Source organism: Eptesicus fuscus, chromosome 15 (assembly GCF_027574615.1).
Source record: "Eptesicus fuscus isolate TK198812 chromosome 15, DD_ASM_mEF_20220401, whole genome shotgun sequence".
NCBI classification, from domain to species: Eukaryota; Metazoa; Chordata; class Mammalia; order Chiroptera; family Vespertilionidae; genus Eptesicus; species Eptesicus fuscus.
This window is the reverse complement of record NC_072487.1, coordinates 63,151,184-63,177,773: the sequence shown is the minus strand read 5'-3', so window position 1 is coordinate 63,177,773 and position 26,590 is coordinate 63,151,184. Positions and strand designations below refer to the sequence as shown.

At 49.1% G+C, this 26,590-nt stretch overlaps 1 protein-coding gene and 2 pseudogenes across 1 annotated transcript in view; 1 reads left to right on the top strand and 2 right to left on the bottom strand.

The window, feature by feature from the left end:
• The window catches only part of LOC103295721 (olfactory receptor 1J4-like), a 28,693-nt gene continuing 2,103 nt past the window's right edge, over positions 1-26,590 (top strand). Inside the window, exon 1 of the mRNA XM_008152168.3 lies at positions 1-497. Within this exon, the coding sequence (XP_008150390.2) occupies positions 1-497 (497 nt within the window). The remainder of the gene's footprint in view (positions 498-26,590) is intronic.
• On the bottom strand, positions 3,026-3,288 carry LOC103295696 (ADP-ribosylation factor 1-like; annotated as a pseudogene).
• LOC103295722 (neurofilament light polypeptide-like) lies at positions 5,556-26,080 on the bottom strand (annotated as a pseudogene).

Sequence of the window (26,590 nt, the reverse complement as noted above, 5' to 3'; positions counted from 1 at the left end):
ATGAGGCCTGAGAACCAGAGCAGCGTGTCCCAGTTCCTCCTCCTGGGGCTCCCCATCCCACCAGGGCAGCAGAGTGTGTTCTTCACCCTGTTCCTTGGCATGTACCTGACCACGGTGCTGGGCAACTTGCTCATCATCCTGCTCATCAGGCTGGACTCTCGCCTGCACACGCCCATGTACTTCTTCCTCAGCCACTTGGCCTTCTCTGACATTTCTCTTTCTTCTGTCACTGTCCCAAAGATGCTCATGAACATGCAGACTCATCAACAATCCATCTCCTATGTGGGATGCATTACTCAGTTGTATTTCTTCATACTTTTTGCTGGTCTTGACAATTTTCTTCTGGCTGTGATGGCATATGACAGGTACGTGGCCATCTGTCACCCTCTGCACTACACCACCATCATGAGGGAGGGGCTGTGTGTGCTGCTGGTGGCTGGCTGCTGGATTCTCTCCTGTGCCCATGATTTGTTGCACACCCTCCTCTTGGTTCGACTGTCCTTCTCTGCCGACAATACCATCCCCCACTTCCACTGTGACCTTGCTGCTCTCCTGAAGCTGAGCTGCTCTGATGTCTCCCTCAATAAGCTGATGATTTTCACCGAGGCAGGAATGCTTTTCTTTTTGTGTTTTGGTGTTATTTTGGGCTCCTATATCCGTATAGGGACTATCATGCTGAGGGTGTCCTCCACTAAGAGACTCGTTAAAACCTTTTCTACCTGTGGCTCCCATCTCTCTGTGGTGTTTTTATACTACGGGACAGCTGCAGGTGTTTACTTTTTCTCCTCATCATGGGGTTCCAAAGACATAATTGCTTCGGTCATGTATACAGTAGTTACCCCCATGCTGAACCCCTTCATCTACAGCCTGAGGAACAGAGATATAAAACAGGCCTTAGAGATGTGTGTCAATAGGGTTAAGTTCTTCAAGATGCAATCACTAAATCCTCTTGTCGCAGTCAGGAGCACAGGGAGATATATCTCCTAAAATTACTGTATAGTCCACACCTCCATTTAACTTTTCTAGAATATGCATTCTCTTGTCATGTATAAGCATTGTTATATGTGCAGTAGCTCATGTTTGCTACTTGCGTTGTTAATAATCTTTTATTCCCAATTGATAATTTTTTGCTTGTTCATTATATCTTATAAGATAATGCAAAATCCAATGCAAAACAAGTTGCACAATCGTAATCATGGGTTTGTCTCTTTCTGTTTTGAAATATGTCATTTTTTTGCTTATGCATTTTTAACATTTTTTTCATGTATTGAAAGCTGGAGAGCATTATTCTAAGTGAAATAAGCTAGTTAGAGAAAGATAAATATCACAGGATCTCACTCATTTATGGAATATAATGAACAACATAAACGGATGAACAAAAACAGATCCAGAGACAGAGAAGCATTGATCAGACCGTCAAACCTTAGAGTGAAGGTAGGGGAGGGTGGGGGTAAAGGGGAGAGATCAACCAAAGGACTTGTATGCATGCATATAAGCCTAACCAATGGACACAGACAACAGGTGGGTGAGGGCATGAGTAGGGGGGATGGAGGGAGGTAATGGGGGGATAAGGACACATATGTAATACCTTAATCAATAAAGAAATTAATAAAATAAAATAATAAAATAAAATAAAATAAAATAAAATAAAGTAGTAAGAGGTTCCACGACACCAGATAAACCAGTTCTGAGATTTTTCCCAAGATAAATTTTCACAGCTCTAGTTTCTTCAGTGTTTATCAAAATACAAAAGATAAAAGTAGAGGTTGTGTTTTTGATGTCAATCTGATCCTTGCAGGCTGAAGGAGTGAAAGCACATGTGGACGGGGCCCCTGAGGAGCTAGGCTCTAAGATGACAGTCGGTCACCTCTCTGCATTCCTACTGGTGATTCCCAGACAACCTGGAGCAAGTGAGTGTGTGTAGGGACCATGGGGGGGTCTCCTGTTCTGGCCAGAGTGGTCCCACCAAAGCACCTCTGCCGACCCACACTGATTGAAGGGAAGACTGGGGTCCCTCCAAGGGGCCTGAGTGGTGGCCGCAGCCCCCAGCCCACCCCCATAGGCAGTGGTGTAAGCACAGGTACAAGCACGAATTCTATGGGATGCAGATGACCCAGCGAGACAAAGGCAATCAGGGACCGGAAGTGACCATGCAGAATGTATTGTGGCTGGTTCCGCCCACTGCACACTCCAGATGGGAGACAGACCACAGGCAGACTGGACTCAAGCCATTACTGCAGAACCTACACTAGGCACATTTCTTCCTTCTCTGTGTTAAAGTCTCCTTACCTTGTATTTATATTTTTAAAACTGAGTTTGTGTTAAAAACCAACCACCAAAATGGATCTCAACACAGATTTAAAACCCAGAGGAGGAGCGTTGAGGTGATCTCACAGCAACTCCTAGAGGCCCCGCCCCGGGTGCCTAAAATCCCTTCTCAGTACTAAACAGTGGGTTGATTCTGTTATTTAAAAAAAATTTTTTTTACAATAAGGAAAGCTGAGTAATATGGCATAGGAGTACCAGAAACTGCCTCATTGGAAACAAGAACTATTTACATTAAGTAAAAACCCGGCTGCAGGCTGCATCTGCACATGTAGAGCATGATGAAGCACACTGGGACTGACCATGGAGACAGCTTCTGGCACTCACATCACAGGGGCACATCTGCCACCTGAGGGGAAAGCAAGGGTGAAGGATGGAGTGAGTGGCAAGGGAGGAGTTCGGCTCACTTCTGGTTCTGGAGCTGACTGGACAGCCAGTCCAGTCCCTCATATAGCCACCCCCCTTCCCACCCACCCCCGCCCCACCCCAGTGGCACAGGTAGCCTCAATGCTCAATGGACCAGTTCCTGTGGTACAGAGAGTGGAGGCCCAGCTTGTCTGTTATCTCAGCTGCGTTCATGACATTGAAGAGGTCCTGTTTGTTTGTGAACACGAGCAGGACAGCAGCCCTGAGCTCATCCTCCGCCAGCAACTACATAAGCTCCTCTTGAGCCTCATTCACACGCTCAGGGTCATGCTGTCAACCACAAAGATGAGACCTTATGTGTTCTGGAGGTAGTGGCACCACAGAGGCCGGATCTTGTCCTGGCCACCCACATCCCACACAGTGAAGCTGATGTTCTTAACTCCACAGTCTCCACATTGAAACCTGTGGTGGGGGTGGTGGTCACGATCTCACCCAGCTTCAGTTTGTACAGGATGGTGGTCTTCCCGGCAGCGTCCAGGCCCACATTTCTTTTTTGCCCAAAAAGCCCTTGAAGAGGTACACAAAGATATACCTCATGCTGTAGACTGGAGGGAGAGACACTGGCCAGAGAAACCCTAGGTAGCCACTGTGCCGTTGCTACTCCAAGCCATTGTTAACATTTTTATGTTATAGAACACTCACTTATTTAGCATCATGATCTGTGCCTGGTGATTTTTTTTTTTTTGAACTGATTTTTTTTTTTTTTTTTTATGCTGGCTTTTGTTGGCTTCTGGCTAATTATGTTGGCTGACTGCAATTAGCCAAGATAAGAATAATTACACTATAAAAATTGGTTTGTGCTACAAAGCAAGGCTGTCAGAAAAAGAGACTTTTTAGGAATGCATTTAAGAGCACACTACTAGTTTTATAATTAGGAAGAGTTTGTTGTAATGGGTCCCTACCTTAATACCTCATCTACTTCTGCTATTAATATAAATACTTTATATCGATACTAGAGGCCTAGAGCATGAAATTCATGCATGGGTAGGGTGCCTAGGCCTGGCCAGCAATCAGGACCGATCGGGGCCTTCTGGCTGACGGCCGGGTCCTTCCTTCATTCTGTGCCATCCCCTAGTGGTCAGTGCACATCATAGCGAGCGATCGAACTCCTGGTCTCCTGGTCGAACTCCCAAGGAGACACTTTGCATATTAGCCTTTTATATGTAGAGATAGGTATAGATACATATACAGATATAGATAAGATAGAGATATAGATACTAGTACAGTATAGTATAGTATAGTATAGTACAGTACAGTATAGTATAGTCAAGATGCAGCTTTCTTGTGGTTAGTTTTTAAATAGTATTTCTTTTCCACTACTTTAAACTTTTCTTTGTCCTTATGTCCGTCAGGTGTGCATTCTTAAAAATGTAATGCTGGCTATCATTCATTTATGTAAAGCAATAATTATTATATTTCTGGGTAATATTGTCTATGGACATCTAATTTAATCATAATACATTTGAATTTATTGTTTCCTTATTACTATATTTGCTATTTGATTCATCTGTTTCACATATATTCCTCTTGTCTTCCTCTGTTTTAAGTAAATATATATATTTAATTCCATTTTCCTTCTATGAAATTATCAATCATACATTATTATTATTTTACTAGTGGCCCGGTGCACGAAATTTGTGAACGGGCGGGGGTCCCTCTGCCCAGCCTGTACTCTCTCCAATCTGGGACCCCTCGAGGGATCCACAGGGATCAGGCTAAACCGGCAGTCGGACAACCCTCTCGCAATCAGGGACTGTTGGCTCCTAACTGCTCACCTGCCTGCCTGCTTGATCGCCCCTAACCACTCTGCCTGCTGGCCTGCTTGTCCCCAACTGCACCCCCCGCCGGCCTGATCGCCCCCAACTGCCCCCTTCGCTGGCCTGCTTGCCCCTAACTGCCCCCCCACCAGCCTGCTTTCCCCCAACTTCCCCCCCGCACCAGCCTGATTGCCCCCAACTGCCCACCCCCGCCGGCCTGCTCACCACCAACTGGTCCCCTCTGCCGGCCTTCTCGCCCCCAACTGCCCTCCCCTCCTGGCCTGATCGCCCCTAACCACCTCTGCCTCAGCCCCACCACCATGGCTTTGTCTGGAAGGACATCTGGAAGGTCTCATGGTATAATTAGCATATTATCCTTTTATTAGTATAGATAGGATATGACATACCATTATAACTATAACATATCTACCAGTATTACTCTATGAGAATATGTACTTCATGTGATAGGAAGGCATCTACTACATTACATTGTATATGTTGTAAGTAGTAGGAAATACTGTATTCATAGCAATAATATACACCCTATGACTTTCCTTCCTGATTTGGGAATGGTTCCCCAGTTCTTTGAATGTTTGCCGGCCCCTAATGTATTTTGTTTTTGTCATTGAGTGTAACTTTATTTACTGTTTATTGCACATGATTTGAGGTCTTTAATTTCTAACCACCAAAGATTCAAAGGACTATTTTTTTCCATGAAGTTTAACATTAACATTAGTGAATTCATGTATTCATGTGTTTTTATTGTAAACATCTGAATTATTCACATTGTCATAGATCCTGAACTCATAAGCGTGGACCATGCACAGGCTGGCAGCAAGCCAGGAAGCCACTCTGCAAACAAACAGATACTCTGCACAGGGAGAAAAGTCATAGCACAACATTTAATGTCCAACCTGAGTCATCTCAGAATGTTACATATATTGACTTCTTAATTCATATAGTATCGGGAACTCAACTGCTTGGTTGGTGACAGGGTTGACCTGGTTTTGGGAGGATTATTCCTGAAATAATTAAGGAAAGGGGGGCTCAATCTTTCTTCTTGGTTGCTTGCTCCTCCCCAGCACCTTCATCTTTCTTCTCGTCCTCAGCTTCTTGGGCATCTTCTCTTTCACCTTCACCTCCTTCTTCCTCCTTTGCGTCCTCAAATTCTTCCTTGGCACCTTCTTCCTCTTCCTCAGCCTCTTCCTTCTCCTTCTCCTCTTCAGCTTCTCCTTCAGAGGGGGGTTCATCCTTAGCTTCCTCGGCTTTTGCAGCCTCAATGGTCTCCTCCACCTTGATCTGTTCCTCCTGGACATGGCTGGTGTATTAAGAAGGGAAGGAGCGAGCGGACATCAAGTAGGAGCTGGTCTATAAACCACTGTAGGCAGATCAGCCAAAGATCTGGGAACTCTGGGAGTAGCCGCTGGCTATGCTTCCCACGCTGGTGAAACTGAGCTGGGTCTCCTCACCTTCCAAGAGTTTCCTGTAAGCTGCAATGTCAATGTCCAAAGCCATCTTCACATTGAGGAGGTCCTGGTATTCTTTTAAATATCGTGCCATTTCACTCTTTGTAGTTGTCAATTTATTTTCTAATTTGTTGATTGTATCCTGCATAGCACTAATGTCGGCGTTCTGCTTATCCTCCAGCTCTTGCAGCTTCTTTTCCAGTGCTTCATTCATGCCCCTGCATGCTTTGATCTGCAGGGTCTTGGCCTTGAACAGGCGGTGGCTCTTGGACACCTACTTCTTGGCAGCGCTCTCAGTCAGCATGGTGAAGCGGCTCTTGAACCATCCTTCAGCATTCTGCATTTTCTTGGCAGCCAGCTTCTCGTACTGGATGCGGATGTCCTTGAGCTGGCAAAGAGGTCGGACTTGGAGAACACGTCCATCTCCACGGAGATCTGAGCATACTGGATCTGGGCCTGCAGCTCCGCGATCTCCTCTTCATGCACCTTCTTCAGAAAGGCGATTTCCTCCATCAGGCTGTCGATGCGCTTTTCAAACTCAGCGCCTGCGAGAGCCGCCTCGTCTGCACCTTTGCCTGCCTCCAGCAGCTGGCCCTCAGCGTCCTGGCGGTTCAGCACCTCTTCCTCGTAGCATGCCTGCAGGTTGCTCTCGGCCCCTTCCAAGCCCCGGTGCCTCCTAACGGGGTCCCAAGGATGCACCCCATCCCACTGCCCTCTCCTTGCCAGGGACAGGGCGCAGTAGGGCGGGGCACAGGCATCCCATTTTCATTAAAATGTTCAACCCGGCCCGCTCCAACCGTGTCCGCAGGCAGCCCAGGGGCAGACAGTGATCCCGGAGGTGCTGGCCGCCCCCGCCAGAGCTCAGCCAGGATGGATGGTCCAGGTGAGACAGCCCTGCCAGGCCTCGTGGCTGCAACTTGGACTCACATCCTTAACCAGGGACCTGGCGCTGGGTAGGTGGCAGCAACGCTTCCTCCCCAGCCCCCGCTAGAGCGGGTCCCTGTGGTTTCAGAACCGAATTCCGAGGGCTGGCCTCCCGGGCGGCAGAGCCCCTGAGCCCACCGGCTCTCCCTTGATCCCATCAAGGCTTGCTTCTCACACTTGCTGAAAACCTTCTCTGAACACTTGCCATAGTAATCAATTTGGGCTGAAAGTACTGGGGACTCCGGCCGGCCTGAGGGGACTGGGCACTGCCATCTTTTGGCTATGGGTGCTGCCATTTTTGTGTCGGAGTGATGGTTAATTTTTTTATCAGCTGTATGTAGGCATCACTTCTTACTTTCTATTTAGCCATTTGAGGTATACAATTTAGTGGTATTTAGGACACATATCCCAATATCTCATTTTATGACCATTAAAGAAAACTCTATAAAACATCAACTGAGTATTTTTCAATTGGAAAACTGAACAAAGATATCTATGAATCAATGTGGTGAAATATTAGAATACTAAAGGCCCAATGGAGAAATATTAGAATACTAAAGGCCCAGTACACAAATTCGTGCACAAATGGGGTCCCTTAGCCTGACCGGCTATCGGGGCTCATCAGGGCTATCTCGCCCAGTCCAGATCGGGACCAGTGGGGGCAGGGAAGAGGGACCATGGGAGATTGGCAGGCCGCCCAATTGGGGCTGGTCAGGGCTGTCTGTCTTGGGGGAGGGACCATGGGATGTTGGCCGGCCGGGACCACAGGAGGTTGGCTGGCCACGGGAGGTTGGCTATGAGAGCACACTGACCACCAGGGGGCAGCTCCTGCATTGAGAGTCTGCCCCCTGGTGTCCAGTGCACATCATAGAGACTGGTTGACTTGCTCCGGTCATTACAGTCATAATAGTCGCTTAGGCTTTTATATATATAGATAGATATTGCTAAATGAAAAAAAGCAATGTGTAAGAGTATTTATAGCATGCTATTTCTTATGTAAAAATGAAGGGGAATAAAATATACATGTATTTTCCATTTGAGCAGAAAGAAGCACAGAAATAATAAATTAGAAGCCCTAGCTGGTTTGGCTCAGTGGATAGAGCATTGGCCTGCAGACTGAAGGGTCCCAGGTTTGATTCTGGTCAAGAGCACATGCCTGGGTTGGCGGCTTGAACCCCAGTAGGATGCATGCAGGAGGCAGCCAATCGATGATTCCCTCTCATCATTGATGTTTCTATCTCTCTCCCTCTCCCTTTCTCTCTAAAATCAAGCCAAGAGGTAATTCAAATCCAGAGGAAGGAATATACAACACTAAATATGTGAAGATATAGGTATAAGAATATGTGGTATGTATGTAATTATACATATGTGTGTATATACAAATACTTATATTTCTACTCTTACACAATTTCATTTTTCCTTTCTGAAGTTCCTTAAAAACCATATAACTTCTTTTTAAAAAAATATATTTTATTGATTTTTTACAGAGAGGAATGGAGAGGGATAGAGAGTTAGGAACATCGATGAGACAGAAACATTGATCAGCTGCCTCCTGCACACTCCCTACTGGGTATGTGTTCGCAACCAAGGTACATGCCCTTGACCGGAATCGAACCTGGGACCCTTGAGTCGGCAGGCCGACGCTCTATCCACTGAGCCAAACCAGTTAGGGAAAAACCATATAACTTCTTAAAGCAAAATAAAAAATTGTATTATTTGCTTTAAAATAAATAAATAAACAAACAAACAAACAAACAAACTAACTAATGAAATTGTTAACCTTCAGGAGGTGGGGCAGAAGAGATGAGAAGATGAGTAGAATTATTTGTGTAGTTTTGACTATGTTGTCTTTTGCAAGTATAAATATTAAAAGTGGTTAATAAAGGAAAACTGAATAAAACAAATCAAATGAACCTAACTATACTTCAAATTAACTCCAAAATTTTACTAAAATGGAAAATAAAGTAGGTACCTGAAGTAAGTATTGAACCCAATATTTTGTCTATATATCTCAATTAAAAATAAAATACTGAAGCCTGGTGGGTGTGGCTCAGTGGTTGAGCATTAACCTATGAACCTGGAAGTCAAAATTTAATTCCTAGTCAGGGCACATACCTGGGTTGCAGGCTCAATCCCCAATGTGGGGTGTGCAGGAGGCAGCTGGTAAATGATTCTCTCTCATCATTGATATTTCTATCTCTCTCTTACTCCCACTTCCTCTCTGAAATCAATAATATATATGTGTGTGTGTGTGTGTCTATAAAAGAAAAAAAGTTATCTTCATATAATGCCAAATTATTTACAAATGATAACTCTTAATTACAAGGTTAACAGGTAGGATTTTCTGTAGAGAACCTGGCAGACCACCTTAGCTCACTGATCAAGGGTAAAAACACTAGAGATTTCATGATGGCTGCTGAGAAGTTGGAATATGTGCCCACTTGCTACCAGCCCCCAACCAGTTTTACAGCTAAATTGCAAGGAAATCAACTTGAAAGACCAATTGAAGGACACTTCATGTGAAAAATTACAACTAAGGAGTATAGAAGAGGCCACGTAGAGACTTGTAAGAAGGGTAAAGACCTCGAAAGAGAGAACCCCTCACACAGGTGAGACTGCAGCTGAGAAGCTGAGGGATATGGCAGTTGTGAAGCTCACTCCCTCTAGTAGCGAGGGGTCTCAACCCCACACAGAGATCCCCAACCTCGGGCAATAGAGTCAAGAAAAGGAGCCTGAGTAGCATCTGGTCCTGGGGATTCTGTTCACCTGGGAGATTTGGACCATATCTCCCCAGGGAAATTGCACTCTTATTATTATCAGATGGGAGTTCACACCAAATTCTGACTGCTAGAGAGGCCACACAGCCATACTCAGGCCATGTGGAGTGCTGGCTACACCCAGATGACTAAGGGGCCATTTATTTTCTTGAAAGCCTTTGGGTGAAAACCCAGACAGTGACTAAACTGTGGAGTGGGAAAGAGGAACAGGCTCCTCTACCTCCAGCAGATAGTCTATGGCCCTCCGTCCACCTGTTGAGCTGATTGGCCTGCCTTATCTTGTTGCATTCAGCAGGACAGAGGAGTAGCCCCTGGAATTTTCATCCTGTCCTGCTAGGTTTGAAGCTCAGTGGAGCTGGATTTTGGCCTGATTTGCAGGGTTCGGAGCCTAAATGGAGCTGAGACCAGCAATGCGGAGAGATCAGACAGCTACACAGGGCTCCTTTTCAGCTTTGTCCTGATTGGTTGGGCACCATGGTGGTCCCAGGGATATGTTCAGACCTGGAATTTTCACCTGTGTCTCTTGGGGAGGCTTCTGTTTGGGAGACAGACAAGTAAATGCTGGGTTCTGTGGCTACATTGTGGGCAGGCAAATCCAAGCTCCCCTGCAAGTTTATCCTGCTTTTCCCTGAGAAGGAGAAGTGCCCATCACCCTCCTAAAGGTTGCAGGCACCACTCCCAAAAGGGCAGTGTTTGGATCACCCCTGCCCAGTCACTGACGTTCCCGCTGGGAGGGGTGGGAGAGGGGGGACTGGTTCACAGTGAGGACATTCAAAGTGTGAAACCGTTGGAGACTATTGTCTGGAATGGGGAGAAAGTGCTTAGCCTCCTCCTGTGAGCTGGGCCAGCATTATCCTCAAGAAGAGACTCTTGATCAATCCCCCTGAGCTTAGGCTTGATGGCTAAGTTCTAGTAGAGGGGATGGCTATCTGTATGCAACCTGAACCTGCATTGAGTCCCGCTAGAGGGAGCTAGAGTTGGAGACTCTGGGTTTGGCTTTGAAGTAGAGAATACAGTACTTTCCCCTCACATGCATGATCCCAAAGTAGGGTCCACACAAGCCCTATCTTGGCTAGTCTGAGTATACCCTACAGTCTCTCTTGAAAAGGCTCTGGAGGAAGACCAGGCAACTTCAGGGGGTCGGTAGAGTAGCTGACAGGTGGAGGTAGACCATAGGGAGCCTTGCTCCTATCACAGAATGGTTCCCAGCTCTAACCAGGAAGAAGCTCATCCAGATTGGCCTCCCACCCACACACAGGTCCAATATATGCAGACACAAACAGTGATCAGTTTGGTAGCTACAGAACGTTAGCCCAAGACTTGTTACACACAATGTCTGACATGATCTGCACCTGAATGGCTCCCAAGTGGACCCAGAACTAACACAACCAGTGGTGGGCCTCAGACCACACAGGAGCTCAACCCTACTAGCAATACAAGCTACACACCCAAACGGAATCCCAATGCAACAGATCCTGCTGGGAACACACCACCTCTGAGGGTAGCCCCTGCACAGTGTCTCATACAAGGTGATGGAGGTTAATCCTTATAGTCACTGAGCCTGAAGGGTTAACTGTACTAACCAACAGAAAACAAGCCTCATCTACAACAGGGTGTGCACATAACCCACAAGAGATATTTTTTTAGAGCACTCAGCTCAGAAAATCAAGCAATTGCACCACTGGGTCCCAAGAAATACCTACTACATAAGGAAGAGGGCATCATCACAGTTCTATCTAATACACAGAAACAAGCACAAATAAACAACCAAAAAGAGGAGACAGAGAAACAGGGCCCAAATGAAAAAACAAACAAAAACAACAACATACACACACAGGAGGAATTTCCAGAAAAAAGAGCTAAATGAAATGGAGGCAAGCAATTTATCAGATATAGAGTTGAGTAAGGTTTCAAGGATTCTCAACTTAAAGAATTAAAAAGAGAGCAACAAGAAAAGCCCAGAGTAATAGAAGGAAGGAAATAATAAACATCAGAGTAGAAATAAATGACAGAGCGACAAAAAGAAACACAACACAACACAAAAACAAACAATACAAAAGATCGATAAAACAAGAGCTAGTTCTTTGAAAGGATAAACAAGATTGACAAACCTTTACCCAGACTCACCAAGAAACAAAGAGAGAGGACTCAAATAAACAAAATCAGAAATGAAAAGGTGAAGTAACAACTGACCCCACCGAAATATAAAGGATTGTTTAAAAAAAAATTACTGTGAACAATTCTATTCCAACAAACTGGGCAACTTGGATGAAATGGACATATTCTTAGAAAAATACCAGATATCAAGTTATACTACAAAGCCACTGTACTCAAAAGAGCTTGCTACTTGCCCAAGAACAGACATATAGATCAATGGAACAGAACAGAGAATCCAGAAATCAACCCAACCCCTATATTATGGTCAATTAATATCTGACAAAGGAGGCAAGAGCATACAATGGAGTCAAGACAGTCTCTTCAATAAATGGTTTTGGGAATATTGAACAGATACATGCAAAATAATGAAATTAGACCACCAACTTACACCATACACAAAAAAATAAACTCAAAATGGATAAAAGAATTAAATGTAAAATGTGAAACCATAAAAATCTTAGAAGAAACAATAGGCAGCAAAATCTTAGATATCTCTCATAGCAATGTGTTTACTGATACATCTCCTAGGACAGTGGTCGGCAAATTCATTAGTCAACAGAGCCAAATATCAACAGTACAATGATTGAAATTTCTTTTGAGAGCCAAATTTTTTAAACTTAAACTTCTTCTAACGCCACTTCTTCAAAATAGACTCACCCAGGCCATGGTATTTTGTGGAAGAGCCACACTCAAGGGGCCAAAGAGCCACATGTGGCTCGCGAGCCGCAGTTTGCCAACCTTGGTCCTAGGACAATGGAATCTAAGAAGAAATAAACAAATGGGACTACATCAAAATAAAAAGTTTCTGCACAGCAAAAGAAACCATCAACAAAATAAGAGAACCCATTGCATGGGAGAACATATTTGCCAATGATACATCTGATAAGGGGTTAATCTGCAGAATTATAGGGAACTCATATAATTTAACAAAAGGAAGATAAACAATCGAATTTAAAAATGGGCAAAGGACCTAAGTAGACACTTCTTCAAAGTGGACATATAGAAAGCCAAAAGGCATATGAAAAAATGCTCAAAGTCACTAACCATCCAAGAGATACAAATCAAAATGACAATGTGGTACCATCTCACACCTGTCAGAATGGCTATCATCAACAAATGACAAATGTTGGTGAGGATGTGGAGAAAATGGAACCCTTGTACATTGCTGGTAGAAATGCAGACTAGTGCAGCCACTGTGGAAAACAGTATGGAGTTTCCTCAGCAAATTAAAAATGGAACTCCCATTTGACCCAGTAATCCCACTTCTAGGAATATATCCCAAGAATTCAGAAACACCAGTCAGAAAGGATATATGCACCCCTATGTTCATAGCAGCACAATTTACAATAGCTAAGATTTGCAAACAGCCTAAGTGCCCATCAGCAGATGAGTGGATTAGAAAACTGTGGTACATCTACACAATGGAATAGTACACAGCTCTAAAAAAGAAAGAACTCTTACCATTCGCAACAGCATGGATGGACCTGGAGAGCATTATGCTAAGCGAAATAAGTCAGTCAGAAAAAGACAAATATCACATGGTCTCACTCATTTGTAGAATATAATGAACAACATAAACTGATGAACAAAAATAGACACAGAGACACAGAAGCATCGAACAGATTGTCATACCTCAGATGGAAGGTAGGGGAGTGGGACTGGGTGGAAAAAGATCAACCAATGAAATTGTATGCATAACCTATGGGCACAGACATTAGAGTGGTGAAGGCCTGTGCTGGGGTGTGGATGCGGGGCGGTGTGGAGAGGTCAATGGGTGGGGGGGGGGGAAGGGGCCATATGTAATACTTTAAACCAGTGATGGCGAACCTATGACACGCGTGTCAGCACTGACACGTGTAGCCATTTATGATGACACGTGGCCGCTGAGGCGGCCGCATGCCGAGGATGAAAGATTTGCTGCTCCTGAGGATGAAACATTTGCGAAATAATGTTTTTTCCTCAAAGTGACACACTACCCGAGTTATGCTCAGTTTTTTGGCGAAGTTTGACACACCAAGCTCAAAAGGTTGCCCATCACTGCTTTAAACAATAAAGGTTTTTTTTTAAAAAGGGAAAAAAAGAAAAACAAAAGAAATTGAGGAAGATACAAATAAGTGGGAGCATATACCATGTTCATGGATCTGAAAAATTAACATCATTAAAATGTCCACAGGACCCAAAGCAATCTAGGACAAATATTCCAAAAATTTATATGGAACCAAAATGTCCCCAAGAACCTCAGCATTCTTAAGAAAGAAGAACAAAGTTGGATGCATCACAATATTCGATATCAAACTATACTACCAGGCCATTGTAATCAAAACAGCCTGTTATTGGCATAAGAACTGGAATATAGAATATATGGAACAGAACAGAGAACCCAGAAGTCAACCCATGGCTTTCTAGTCAATTAGTATTTGACAATGGAGGGAAGAGCATAAAATGGATAAAGATAATCTCTTCATTGAGTGGTGTCAGGAAAATTGGACGGATACATGCAAAAAAATTAACTAGATCACCAACTTACACCATACACTAGAATAAACTCAAAATGGGTAAAAGACTTAAATGTAAGTAGCAAAACATAAAAATCCTAGAAGAAAACATAGGCAATAAAATCTGACACATCTCTCGTAGCAATATTTTTGCTGATATATGTCCTAGGGCAATGGAAAGAAAGGAAAAAATAAACAATGGGACTACATGAAAATATAATGCTTCTACACAGCAAAATAAACCATCAACATCAATGAAAAGGTAACCCACTCTATGGGAGAACATATTTGTCAATAATACATCTGATAAGGGGTTAATTTCCCAAATATGTAAATAATGTCTACAACTCAACACCAGGAAGACAAATAATCCAATTAAAAAATGGGCAAAGGACCTGAAGAGACATTTCTCCAAAGAGGACACACAGATGGCCAATAGACATATGAAAAAATGCTCAATATCATCTGAGATATGCAAATTAAAACCACTATGAGATGTCACCTCACACCTGCCAACATGACATCATCAATAAATCAATGAACAGCAGGTGCTGGAAAAGATGTGGAGAAAAAGGAACTCTAGTACATTGTTAGTGGGAATGTAGACTGGTACAACCACTATGGAAAACAGTGTAAAGTCTCCTCAAAAAATAAAAAATGGAACTGTCATTTGACCCCATAATCTCACTTCTCAGAATATATCCTAAGAAGCCTGAAACACCAAGCAGAAACAATATATGCATCCCTATAGTCATAGCAGCATTATTTACAAGAGCTAAGATCTGGAAACAACTGAAATGGCCAGCAGTATGTAAATTGATAAAAAAAAATACAGTGGTGCATTTGCAGAATGGAATACTATACAGCTGTAAAAAGAAGGGTCTCTTAACCTTTGAGACAGTATGGTGGGACTTGGAGAGTGTTATGCCAGTCAGAGAAAGACAAGTAACACATGATCTCACTTATACATGGAATCTAATGAACAAAATAAAGTGATGAGCAAAAGGACCCAGAGACATTGAAGCATGCAACGGACTGATGTATTTCAGAGGGAAGGGGGTGGGGCAGGGAGAGATTTACCAAAGAACTAATATGCATATATGCATAACCATGGACACAGAAAATAGTGCAGTGAAGGCATGGGGATGGGGTGGCAGCGGGGTGGAGGGGGGCCAATGGGGAAAAAAAGAACATCTGTAATACTTTCAACAATAAGGATAAATTTTAAAAAATAAAAAGAAGTTACAAAATAGTCGTGAAGATATAAATTACAGCATAAGAAATATAGTCGAGAGAAACCAAGATGGCGGCATAGGTTAAACACCTAACCTGCAGCCGGGCACAACAATTTCAAAAATACAACTAGAGGTCAGAACGGACATCGTCCAGAACCACAGAAAAGTTGGTGGACTGAAATGCCCACAGCTGGGGGGAAGGAGAAGGCCACGGGGACAGTCGGGGAAGCCGTAAAAGCCTGAGGTATGGAGAAACGGGCGGAGACACGAGCACACGCGCCTGCGGGGAGGATGGAACCGGAGAGGAGGGGGCGGCTGATGACCTGGCCGGAGTTCACTGGCAGGAAGGAGATAAAGGCTCCGGAGTGCGCTGAGCGCCGGCTCCGATTGCACTGAACCCCATTCCGGGCGAAACCCTGGGAAACTCACTCACTTTCGCAACTCCGCCACCCCCGCTGGCCGCCCGGCCCGGGACGCTGGGGACGCCGCCGCAGCGGCGGCGCCCGGAGCCCGGCGGCCTCCCAGCACCCGTCCCCGCCGCGCAGCCCCCCGCGCGCCTGGTCCCGCGGGCCGCGCGCCCCACACACCGGACGGAGACCCGGGCGCCCTCTCCTTGCACCTCCCGGCGGCGCTAGACTTCAGTAGAGTTGACTGAATTCAAGGGATTAAAAAGTATAAATTGGGGGGACGCCGCGGCGGCGACGTCCGGAACACGGTGATGGCGGTGCCTGGAGCTCGGCGGCCGCCCAGCGCCCGTCCCAGCCGCGCAGCCCTCGCGCGCCTGGTTCCGCGGGACGCGCGCACCGCGCACCGGACGGAGGCCCGGGCGCCCTTTCCGTGCACCTCCCGGCGGCGCTAGACTTCAGTAGAGTTGACTGAATTCAAGGGATTAAAAAGTATAAATTGGGGGGACGCCGCGGCGGCGACGTCCGGAACACGGTGATGGCGGTGCCTGGAGCTCGGAGGCCGCCCAGCGCCCGTCCCAGCCGCGCAGCCCTCGCGCGCCTGGTTCCGCGGGACGCGCGCACCGCGCACCGGACGGAGGCCCGGGCGCCCTTTCCGTGCACCTCCCGGCGGCGCTAGACTTCAGTAGAGTTGACTGAATTCAAGGGATTAAAAAGTATAAATTGGGGGGACACCGCGGCGGCAACGTCCGGAACACGGTGATGGCGGTGCCTGGAGCTCGGCGGCCGCCCAGCGCCCATCCCAGCCGCGCACCCCTCGCGCGCCTGGTTCCGCGGGACGCGCGCACCGCGCACCGGACGGAGGCCCGGGCACCCTTTCCTTGCACCTCCTGGCGGCGCTAGACTTCAGTAGAGTTGACTGAAATGAAGGGATTAAGAAGTACAAATTGAGAAGTTTGAAAAAGATGGCGGCGGAGGTTAAAGGCTGTTCTGTTGCCTCGCACCCAGCGAAATCGGAGGGGATGAGGTGTGGAGGTGCGTGGGTCTGGCTGGTGGCGGGGGAAAGGGGCTTTTGTTCCAAACCTAAGGGAGATTAGCTCTCCATCACCCTGAAACCCATCTTCTGGCGAAACCCGGGAGACCCAGATGCCTGCGGGGAGAGGCGGGACTCTTGCAGAGGTGCGCCCAGCAATCAGTGTTTGCTGCGCTGGAGTGCGGAACGAGGGGACTTAGATACATGGAAGGCAGAAGGACCAGACTCACAGCCATCGAGGCTCGCCGCACCATGGCCTGTTGGCGCCCTGAGACCCCGCCCCGCCCTGGGACCCGCCCCGCATGTTTTGAAGACCTGCCCCGCAAGTCTTGCAGGCACACCTGCGCCCCAAGCAACGGCTTATGCATGTGGGTGGCCTGCCCTCTGGCAGCGGAACAGATGATCTGCTGTTCTAGTCGGACTGCTCCAGGGCCACTCAGACAGGAGGAAGAAACTACAGTTTTTGCTGTAATCCTTGCTGAGTGCCTAAGGCAGTAGCTGATCTACACCCCATTGGAGACCCAGAAACGAGGGCATCTAGTGGTCTGTGGGAGATGACACCAGATTTCAACCACGTGCATAAGGGACACATTCAACGGGAATATTCAGTGAGCGCCAAAGCTTTGCTGCACCAAGACCCGGCCCATAAACGTGTCTCCTGCACAGCAACTCTTCCTTTATAGACAAAGAGAGCCCCCCCAATGACACCAACAACAATCAAGACTTAACTATACAAAGGAGGACCAAGATGGAGGCATAGGGCGGAAGCCTGATTGTTGCCTACCACAACAACTTTGAGACTACGACAAGAGAGCAGAGCAGACACCATCCAAGACCACCATAGGGCTGGCTGAGTAGATGCTCTACAACTAGAATAAAAGAGGGGTATGTGGGATGATGCTGATGCCGGCGACCCAAAGACCACACTTTAAGAACTACAGCTCAGGCGACACAAAAGAACTATGGCTCAGGCGATACAACAGCGGCCTGGAACGTGCTCGGCGCAGTTCCCCCGGCGGTCTCCGGCTGAGGGGACGGCTCCACTGGCAGCCAAGCACGGACAGACGAGCCCCTATGAGACATGGGGTGGGAGACTCCGCGCTTGCTGACCTCTGAGTCCGTGAAGAATCTCAACGCCCCGGAAGCGGCCAGGTGCGCATGCTCGGCGACCGGCCACCGATGCAGACCCAAGGGCCGACGCAGCGACGCCAGACTGGCCCACCGCCATGCACCGGGTGCACCGGAGCTTCGCCGAGCCGCCGCCCGACGAGTTCTGCAGCAGCCATACTGGAGCTCTGGAAGGATGGCCAGGGGAATTGCTGAGGGGGGATTGACCGGCAGGAATTGGGATCGGGAAGACGGGGCCCCGCTGAGACCCGGGTGCGGGCGGGGTTGCGCGCCTCTGGACTCGGGTGTGGTCACACGCCTCTGGGTATAAGTGAGGCCTCACGTCCCTGGGTCTAGGTGAGGCCACATGCCCCTGGGTCCAGGTGAGGCCGGACTCCGGGTCCGGGTGAGGCCAAGTGCCCCTGGACCCGGATGACGCTGGATCCCGTGCCCGGGCGAGGCCAAGCGCCCCTGGGTCTGGGAGAGCCCACACACCCCTGGGTCCAGGCGAGACCATGTGTCCCTGGATCCGGGTGAGGCTGCGTGCACATAGGCCCGGGTGAGCCCAAGTGGCACTGGGTCTGGGAGAGGCCAAGCGTCCCTGGGTCCGGGTGAGACCATGTGTCCCTGGATCCGGGTGATGCCTTGTGCACCTAGGCCCGGGTGAGCCCAAGTGGCCCTGGGTCTGGGAGAGGCCAAGCGTCCCTGGGTCCGGGTGAGACCATGTGTCCCTGGATCCGGATGAGGCCTCGTGCACCTAGACCCGGGTGAGCCCAAGTGGCCCTGGGTCGGGGAGAGGCCAAGCGTCCCTGGGTCCGGGTGAGACCATGTGTCCCAGGATCTGGGTGAGGCCTCGTGCACCTAGGCCCGGGTGAGCCCAAGTGGCCCTGGGTCGGGGAGAGGCCAAGCGTCCCTGGGTCCGGGTGAGACCATGTGTCCCTGGATCTGGGTGAGGCCTCGTGCACCTAGGCCCGGGTGAGCCCAAGTGGCCCTGGGTCTGGGAGAGGCCAAGCATCCCTGGGTCCGGGTGAGACCATGTGTCCCAGGATCCGGGTGAGCCCTCGTGCACCTAGGCCCGGGTGAGCCCAAGTGGCCCTGGGTCTGGGAGAGGCCAAGCATCTCTGGGTCCGGGTGAGACCATGTGTCCCTGGATCCGGGTGAGGCATCGTGCACCTAGGCCCGGGTGAGCCCAAGTGGCCCTGGGTCGGGGAGAGGCCAAGCGTCCCTGGGTCCGGGTGAGACCATGTGTCCCTAGATCCGGGTGAGGCCTCGTTCACCTAGGCCCGGGTGAGCCCAAGTGGCCCTGGGTCTGGGAGAGGCCAAGCATCCCTGGGTCCGGGTGAGACCATGTGTCCCTGGATCCGGGTGAGGCTGCGTGCACATAGGCCCGGGTGAGCCCAAGTGGCCCTGGGTCTGGGAGAGGCCAAGCGTCCCTGGGTCCGGGTGAGACCATGTGTCCCTGGATCCGGGTGATGCCTTGTGCACCTAGGCCCGGGTGAGCCCAAGTGGCCCTGGGTCTGGGAGAGGCCAAGCGTCCCTGGGTCCGGGTGAGACCATGTGTCCCTGGATCCGGATGAGGCCTCGTGCACCTAGACCCGGGTGAGCCCAAGTGGCCCTGGGTCGGGGAGAGGCCAAGCGTCCCTGGGTCCGGGTGAGACCATGTGTCCCAGGATCTGGGTGAGGCCTCGTGCACCTAGGCCCGGGTGAGCCCAAGTGGCCCTGGGTCGGGGAGAGGCCAAGCGTCCCTGGGTCCGGGTGAGACCATGTGTCCCTGGATCTGGGTGAGGCCTCGTGCACCTAGGCCCGGGTGAGCCCAAGTGGCCCTGGGTCTGGGAGAGGCCAAGCATCCCTGGGTCCGGGTGAGACCATGTGTCCCAGGATCCGGGTGAGCCCTCGTGCACCTAGGCCCGGGTGAGCCCAAGTGGCCCTGGGTCTGGGAGAGGCCAAGCATCCCTGGGTCCGGGTGAGACCATGTGTCCCTGGATCCGGGTGAGGCATCGTGCACCTAGGCCCGGGTGAGCCCAAGTGGCCCTGGGTCGGGGAGAGGCCAAGCGTCCCTGGGTCCGGGTGAGACCATGTGTCCCTAGATCCGGGTGAGGCCTCGTTCACCTAGGCCCGGGTGAGCCCAAGTGGCCCTGGGTCTGGGAGAGGCCAAGCATCCCTGGGTCCGGGTGAGACCATGTGTCCCAGGATCCGGGTGAGGCCTCGTGCACCTAGGCCCGGGTGAGCCCAAGTGGCCCTGGGTCTGGGAGAGGCCAAGCGTCCCTGGGTCCGGGTGAGACCATGCGTCCCTGGATCTGGGTGAGGCCTCGTGCACCTAGGCCCGGGTGAGCCCAAGTGGCCCTGGGTCTGGGAGTGGCCAAACGTTCCTGGGTCTGGGTGAGACCATGTGTCCCTGGATCCGGGTGAGGCCTCGTGCACCTAGGCCCGGGTGAGCCCAAGTGGCCCTGGGTCTGGGAGAGGCCAAGCGTCCCTGGGTCCGGGTGAGACCATGTGTCCCTGCATCCGGGTGAGGCCTCGCGCACCTAGGCCCGGGTGAGCCCAAGTGGCCCTGGGTCTGGGAGAGGCCAAGCGACCCTGGGTCCGGGTGAGACCATGCGTCCCTGGATCTGGGTGAGGCCTCGTGCACCTAGGCCCGGGTGAGCCCAAGTGGCCCTGGGTCTGGCAGTGGCCAAACGTTCCTGGGTCTGGGTGAGACCATGTGTCCCTGGATCCGGGTGAGGCCTCGTGCACCTAGGCCCGGGTGAGCCCAAGTGGCCCTGGGTCTGGGAGAGGCCAAGTATCCCTGGGTCCGGGTGAGACCATGTGTCCCTGGATCCGGGTGAGGCCTCGTGCACCTAGGCCCGGGTGAGCCCAAGTGGCCCTGGGTCTGGGAGAGGCCAAGCGTCCCTGGGTCCGGGTGAGACCATGTGTCCCTGGATCCGGGTGAGGCCTCGTGCCCCTAGGCCCGGGTGAGCCCAAGTGGCCCTGGGTCTGGGAGTGGCCAAACGTTCCTGGGTCTGGGTGAGACCATGTGTCCCTGGATCCGGGTGAGGCCTCGTGCACCTAGGCCCGGGTGAGCCCAAGTGGCCCTGGGTCTGGGAGAGGCCAAGCGTCCCTGGGTCCGGGTGAGACCATGTGTCCCTGGATCCGGGTGAGGCTGCGTGCACATAGGCCCGGGTGAGCCCAAGGGGCCCTGGGTCTGGGAGAGGCCAAGCGTCCCTGGGTCCGGGTGAGACCATGTGTCCCTGGATCCGGGTGATGCCTTGTGCACCTAGGCCCGGGTGAGCCCAAGTGGCCCTGGGTCTGGGAGAGGCCAAGCGTCCCTGGGTCCGGGTGAGACCATGTGTCCCTGGATCCGGGTGAGGCCTCGTGCACCTAGGCCCGGGTGAGCCCAAGTGGCCCTGGGTCTGGGAGAGGCCAAGCGTCCCTGGGTCCGGGTGAGACCATGTGTCCCTGGATCCGGGTGAGGCCTCGTGCACCTAGGCCCGGGTGAGCCCAAGTGGCCCTGGGTCTGGGAGAGGCCAAGCGTCCCTGGGTCCGGGTGAGACCATGTGTCCCTGGATCCGGGTGAGGCCTCGTGCACCTAGGCCCGGGTGAGCCCAAGTGGCCCTGGGTCTGGGAGAGGCCAAGCATCCCTGGGTCCGGGTGAGACCATGTGTCCCAGGAACCGGGTGAGGCCTCGTGCACCTAGGCCCGGGTTAGCCCAAGTGGCCCTGGGTCTGGGAGAGGCCAAGCGTCCCTGGGTCCGGGTGAGACCATGCGTCCCTGGATCCGGATGAGGCCTCGTGCACCTAGGCCCGGGTGAGCCCAAGTGGCCCTGGTTCGGGAGTGGCCAAACGTTCCTGGGTCTGGGTGAGACCATGTGTCCCTGGATCCGAGTGAGGCCTCGTGAACCCAGGCCCGGGTGAGGCCACATGCCCCTGAGTCTGGGAGAGGCCAAGCGTCCCTGGGTCCAGGTGAGACCATGCGTCCCTGGATCCGGATGAGGCCTCGTGCACCTAGGCCCGGGTGAGCCCAAGTGGCCCTGGGTCTGGGAGAGGCCAAGCGTCCCTGGGTCCGGGAGAGACCATGTGTCCCTGGATCCAGGTGAGGCCTTGTGCAACTAAGCCCGGGTGAGGCCACGTGCCCCTGGGTCTGGGAGAGGCCAAGCGTCCTTAGGTACGGGTGAAGCCAGATCCTGGGTCCGGGTGAGGCCGTGCGCCCCTGGATCCATCCGGGTGAGGCTGGGTCCCAGGCCCGGGTGAGACCACGCGCCCCTTGGGTATGGGTGAGGCCACGTGCCCCTTAGTCCAGGTGACGCCGTGCCCCTGGGATCGGCCGAGACCAAACCAGAGGGAGTCAGACCTCCATTAGCACCATTTGTCCACCATCCAGAGCTGAGGGGTCAGTGCTGACATGTACACATAAGGAACTACTGGACATCGAAATTGGGTCTCAAAAGAACTGTTGGTCCAGGGGGAAGCTCGCTACAGATTGATTCATTTGCCTGTCAGCATAAATATTATTGCTCGTCTCACATTCAGTTCTTATTAGTATATATCTAGTGACATTTGATCTCGTTCATCTAGAGGAAATGAGGAACAACATAGACTGAGGAACAAGAACAGAACCAGAAGCAAGGAGGCATCGATCGGACAATCGGGCCTCAGAGGGAGGATAGGGGAGGGTAGGGGGAGGGTGGGGGGAGGGGGAGAGTTCAACCAAAGGACCTGTATGCATGCATATAAGCCTATCCAACGGTTAAGTTCAACAGGGGATTGGGGCATGCGTGGGGAGAGGGGTGGGATGGGAATGGGGGGATGAGGACAAATATGTGACACCTTAATCAATAAAGAAATTAAAAAAAAATAATAAATAAAAAAAATAAAATAAAAAAAAAAAAAAAAAAAAGAAATATAGTCAATAATATTGTAATAACTGTGTGTTGCCCATTAGGTACTGAAAATATCAGGATTAACAATTTGGAAAGTACATGATTGTCTAACCACTATGCTATACATGTGAAACTAATACAAAACAATATTGTATGTAAAATATAATTTAATTTTTTTATTTAAAAATTGAGAAAAAGAAGTATCACATGATCTCACTCATATGTGGAATCTAATGAACAAGATAAACTGATGAACAAAATAGATCCAGAGACATAGAAGCATGGAACAAACTGACGAATCTTAGAGGGAAGGCGGGGGAGCGGGGGTTGGAAGTGATTAACCAGGGACCTTATATGTATATATGCATAGCCCATGGACACAGACAATAGTGTAGTGAAGGCCTGGAAGGGGGGTTGTGGGATGGAGGGGGTCAATGTAAAAAAATACAAAGGGGACTTCTGTAATGCTTTCAACTAAATAAAAATACATTTAAAAATAAAAATAAAAACACCAAGATTTTTTGAGGTTTAAGTGACATATAATAAATTTAATATATTTAAAGTATACAATTTGGATAGTTTTGACATATGTATACACCCATTAAGCTGTCACTACAAGCTGTCAGGACCAGGAAGTTTCCCCAAGCCTACCTCCTGCTCCCTCTTTGCTCCTCACCTCTGTCCCCTAGGGGAACCACTGATCTGTTTCTATCACAACAACTAGTTTGCACCTTCTAGAAGTTTATCTAAATGGGATCATACAGAATATATTCTCTTATTGCTGCCTTCTTTCACTCAGCATAAGCATTTTGAGATTCATCTATGTTTTATATGTACCAATACATGGTACATTCTTTGAGCTCATTAGATCATGCTTTTTATTGGCAAGTAGTATTCCATTGTTTAGATGTACCACAGCTTTTTGCCCATTCATCTGTTGATGGACATTTGAGATTGTTCCTAGTTGCAACCCTGATTTTTGTTGTACCCCAGCACTTTTTGCCATTTACCGACCATATTTTTAATTAAATTTTGTTTTCTGCTCCCCCTGCTTGAATGTGTGCTCTTCAAGAGGAATTTCTGTTTGTTTTATTCACTGCTGTGTCTCCAGAGTATATTTACTTTTGTGAGAACCTTAGTAATTATTTAAGAGAATGTGTCAATGAATGAACAAATGAATCATTCAACATTACCAAGTGCCTATTTCAGCCATAGCTGATACTTAGTGTTACACAGACATTGACGGTAATTCTAAACATTTATTACCCTTCCATTATGTGCTCATTTAATCATCCCTCAAACTCACCTGAAGAATAGTATTATTATTCCTACTTGAAGGACCCAGGTCTCAGAGATCTTTGATAAATCTCTCAGACATGCTCTCTTAGTAAGGGAACAGAGCCCAGAGTCTTTTCCCCAGAGCCTTTAGACTCAATCCCATTGCCCCTGAACAAGGCACAGACCCTACCCTATAGACCCCACAGAGGATGGGGAGACCAGTACATTTGAAGGGGCTTTGTGTTAGAACAGAGGTCTGTGTAGTGTTTTGCCAGCTTGCTGAAGCCCGTACACTGCCCGGGCCATACATTGCCGTGCGGAGAAGCTGAAATTGTGATGCAGAGGCCACGGGCAACTGGGAACCTCCTGCTTCCCATCCAGAGACTTGACTGGAGGCCTGAGGTATCACTGACATTAAGAACACTTTCTCCTGGGACTCCAGGTACAGCTCAGCTCCTCTGGCCCCTAAACATGTTCCTTCCCAAGGGGCCTGGAGGAAGTTGGGCAGTTATCCCAATTGATGCTGCTCTACTCAGGGACTTGGGGCTATCTCCCTCTGAGGTCTCTTTCTGCTACTAACAGGGGAGATTCTGCCTCTTGTTTTGAAGCTGCTGAACAGACATGAGAGTCTGTAAAGGTCCTAGGTCCTAGAGATGTCTGTAAAGGTTTGTTCCCTTTCCTTTAAGCCTGAGTCTCCTGCACAGAAACTGAGGATTTGGGAAACAGCACAAAGCACAAGGTATCAGAACTCATAGCCCTGGTATAGATTAGAAGGGACTCAGAAATCTCCATAGTTTTGTGTGTGTGTGTGTGTTGTGTTGTATGACTTTGTGTGTGTGTGTCACTGACTCACACATTGAATGCCTCCACCGAGGACATGTGTAAGTCAGAGAAGGCGGATGTGTACCTTATTTTACTTGTGTTTTGTTGCCTGTGTTCTGTATGGAAGACCTTGTGCATCACTTGTGATTTGAATGTGTGACTGCAATGTGTGTGGTGGTGGATGCTTGATAGTTATGTGTGTGCAGCTGTGTTGCACACGTGTGAGTGTATTTTGTGTGAATTTTGCATGGATTTGTGTGACTTGACTCACACTCTGGCTGTATTTACTTAGCTTGAGTGTAAGCCAGGGAAGTCTGTTAGTCTCCCTTTGGCAAGGCTGTGGCTGTGATAGTGTGTGAGTGCTCTTGTGTGTAACAAACGCACACCTTGACTTCCTTCACACAGAAGATATGTAGGATGGAGACTTAACACCAATATACTGAAAAAGGCCAAAACAAATGAACAAACAAACAAAAAAACCCATCCTACTTTCATACATTTGGACTCACCATAGCTACAGATTAGAACCCACACAGGCAGCTTAAAAAAAAAAAAAGCCCATTTTGAAGATCCGTTGGGGGCCATTTTTTAGTGATTTGAATAATACAGGAGCATCCCTGGAACCCCAATATTTTTGAACTTCTTCAACTTTGTTACATAGTTTAGAAACTAAATGCTCATATCTGAGGTCACATATGTCTACACTCAACTCTTTGTCTTTTTCCCACTTAATAGCTCTGTGGTCGTAGATGCTCAGCAGCCTCCACTGACAAATGGGAATAATGACAATCACTGTGGAATCTGGTCTGTAAGGTGCTTAAGTTCTAGCACATTGTAAGCACTTAGTAATTTGTAGCCTGTAGAGGCCATGACACCTGACTCTCCAGTTCCTGAATGCTAGAGGACAATACCTGCTACACTGACAGGAAAATTAGTCCAACCAAAGACTCCTCCCGACCTCCAGGCAGCCGCTTCTCCTCCCTATTACTGAGTGTGTCCCAGCCATCTCTTTCACTCATGGTGCTGACAGGATCAAGGTACCATTTCTGTATTGTTCCCTTCCCTCAAAATGGGTCTCTTCCAGGAGATGTTTGAGATCATAGTTACTTACTGGGATTACTTACCTGGTCAGAAACCCACACAACAATGTTAAATGCCAAGTTCCTCTCCCAAAATTATTGGCATTTTCACATTCAACTTTAGCTTAACCTTTCTACCTCCCACAGGAAGAAATGGGTGAATTCTCTTCCTAGTGAAAAGATGATCAGGAAATCTACCTTTGAGACCAGGCCTGCTGGGCAGTATCTATGTGAAATTGTGTAAGCCATCTCACTACTCCTGTTAGTAAGTAATGGAACAAAACTCACTGTCTTCCCTACTTCCCAGACACAACAAACATTGGTGGATGGAATGAAAACGGAAGTACATGAAAATCATTTGCAAACTACTGGACTATAGGAATATGACTGCTGACTGAGCAGAAGGACCCCCTCAAGTCCTGAGACTATATTTCTTAAGGTCCTGGCTCT